A 2174-nucleotide genomic window follows, 5' to 3' on the forward strand; every position below is an offset into this window, starting at 1 on the left:
AGCCTCATCTTTCTCCCATGGAGCAATTCGTGGTTTCAAACTGCTGACCTTGCAGTTAGCAGCCTCACACCACCATCTGCTCTAATCCAAGGGTTGGTGCTATAAGGCCTGCGGCCTGTTTTTGTATAGCGAGTGAGCTAAGAATAGCTTTAACACGTTCAGGTGACCAAAAGGAAAAATACTTTGTGGCATCTGAAAATTACCATAAAAACACAAATTTCAGTGTAAAACGAAGACTCACCTTCCATTGCAACACAGCCACGCCCATTCATTTCTAGCCCGCCCATGACTGCTTCTGCGCTAACACGGCCACCGCCTTGAGTAGTTGTCCACAGTGGCACAGCCTGCCTGGGAAGCTTGAACTACTGAACAAGGTTGGCCAGTCTTTCTCTAGTTCAGCGGTTCTCAACCTGTGGGCCACGACCCCTTTGAAGGTTGAACGACCCTTTCACAGGGGTTGCCCGATTCTTAACAGTAGCAAAATGACAGTGATGAAGTAGCAACTGAGATAACTTTATGGTTGGGGGTCACCACACATGAGGAACTGTATGAAGCGTCGCGGCATCAGAAAGGTTGAGAACCACTGCAGTTCAATGGGCCTCCTTGGACCCGTGTGTGGTAACCTGGCTGTGCTCTACTCACCGGCCTTGACCACCTGAGATGCAGTGGACGGCTGTGTCCTTGGCCTGGCAAGACCCAGGTGTGTGAAGAGAGTCACACTCCGCCTCCATCCTGTTCGACATCACCACCTCCGGCACCTCCTCCGCACTCCCACGTCTGGCCAGTGTGCCCGTAATGCAGCGAGCGACACTGGGCTTCGCCTAGTTGGTGGTCCGCCAAAGAGTGAGGGGACACTGTCTCATGTCTCATCCCGAATGGCTTGAATCTGCCCCTAAGCTACCTTTCTACAAACCAGCCGACGAAGCTCTGCCCTGGTCCCGGAGCCCTTCCCGTGGGACTGTCCTTCCTCCTCTTCATCAGGATCAGCTGAGAAGACACATTCCAAGCCCAGGCCCCTGACAGGCTGAGGCTGCAGGTCTGGACCACGCTCAGCCCAGAAATGGGTGCCGGCGCCTAAGCTTCATTCCCTGGACAGTTGGAGTGTGTGCAGCGCTGTCTGGCCCCAGGCACCGCAGCACCCCACACTGCCCCAAAGAGCCCATCCAGGCTTTTATTATGCAAAACAAGCAAAAAAAAGACACTTCTAGCTTGATTCCGATATTTTAGCTTTTTCTGTTACAAACAGTCAAACCAGTCCAACTCCAACCTAAGTGACTGAGAGCAAAGATCGCCGAGCTCACCCCACAGAGAACCACACTGGGGCCTTGGCTTGGGTTTGTTTAGGGTTTACAACGCAGACAGGGTTTGCAAACATGCTTTGACCCTGGGCCACTTCACGGGCCTGACGTGGGACAGGAGCTGACACATTCTTGGGGACGTCCCCTGTGAGCAGTGCACCCACCGGAACCCTGTAAGCACCTTCATGCCAAAAGCCCCCAGAGAATGCCCAGGGCCAGGGCCCCAAGGAGACAGGAGCGGGGATTACTAGACCTGGAGCTGGCCAACCAGGACCAAGAGGACTGGCTCAGAGGGCAGAGAGTCAGAGGGGCACCGCCCCATCACCGCTGCCCCGGGGACCGAGAAAACAGCACCTTGGGAAACATGCGGAAGATCTCCTGGTTGATGTGATAGACGCCGCTGGTGTCCACCTCATACTTGAGCTTCGTCCCCAGGGGCGTGTTCTTCTGGGTGGTGAAGAGGAAGGAGGGGGCGTTGCAGCACCTGGTCAGAGTGGACCTGTCGGGCGGGGAGAGAGGTGGGAGGGAAAGGTGACGTGGGGCCGAGCTAGACACACAAGGAAGAGGAAGGCCAGACACGGAGGAGCCTCCAGGAGAATGGTGGGCTGTGACTGATGTCAGCTCTCTGCAAGGTGCCGGGCTGCCTCCCTCCTTCCTCCCACGGCCTGGGCTGGGCCTTCTAGCTCTCCGGACAATGCCCGCTCAGGGCCCAGGCCTGGTCTCCCTCCAGGAAAACCCCCAGCGGCTTCCGCCCCCTGGCCGGACTCCCCCTGCAGGTGTACCACACACTCCTTAGTCCCCCAGATCCCTCCCCACGAGGAGCAAAGCCCCATGACCGTGGGGAGCATGAAGTCTGCGTCCTGCAGGCGGCCAGTC

At 56.8% G+C, this 2174-nt stretch overlaps 1 protein-coding gene across 1 annotated transcript in view; it reads right to left on the reverse strand.

Moving 5' to 3' along the window:
* Nucleotides 1-2174, reverse strand: part of ST8SIA5 (ST8 alpha-N-acetyl-neuraminide alpha-2,8-sialyltransferase 5) — a 69992-nt gene that overhangs the window by 7986 nt on the left and 59832 nt on the right. The window contains exons 5-6 of the mRNA XM_004703098.2: nucleotides 1653-1797; nucleotides 643-821 (exon numbers count right to left, since the gene is read on the reverse strand). Coding sequence (XP_004703155.1) covers nucleotides 643-821; nucleotides 1653-1797 — 324 coding nt within the window. The remainder of the gene's footprint in view (nucleotides 1-642; nucleotides 822-1652; nucleotides 1798-2174) is intronic.

This window comes from Echinops telfairi, unplaced genomic scaffold, assembly GCF_000313985.2.
Source record: "Echinops telfairi isolate 266 unplaced genomic scaffold, ASM31398v2 ScPeMD7_7400;HRSCAF=8409, whole genome shotgun sequence".
In the NCBI taxonomy this organism is placed as follows: Eukaryota; Metazoa; Chordata; class Mammalia; order Afrosoricida; family Tenrecidae; genus Echinops; species Echinops telfairi.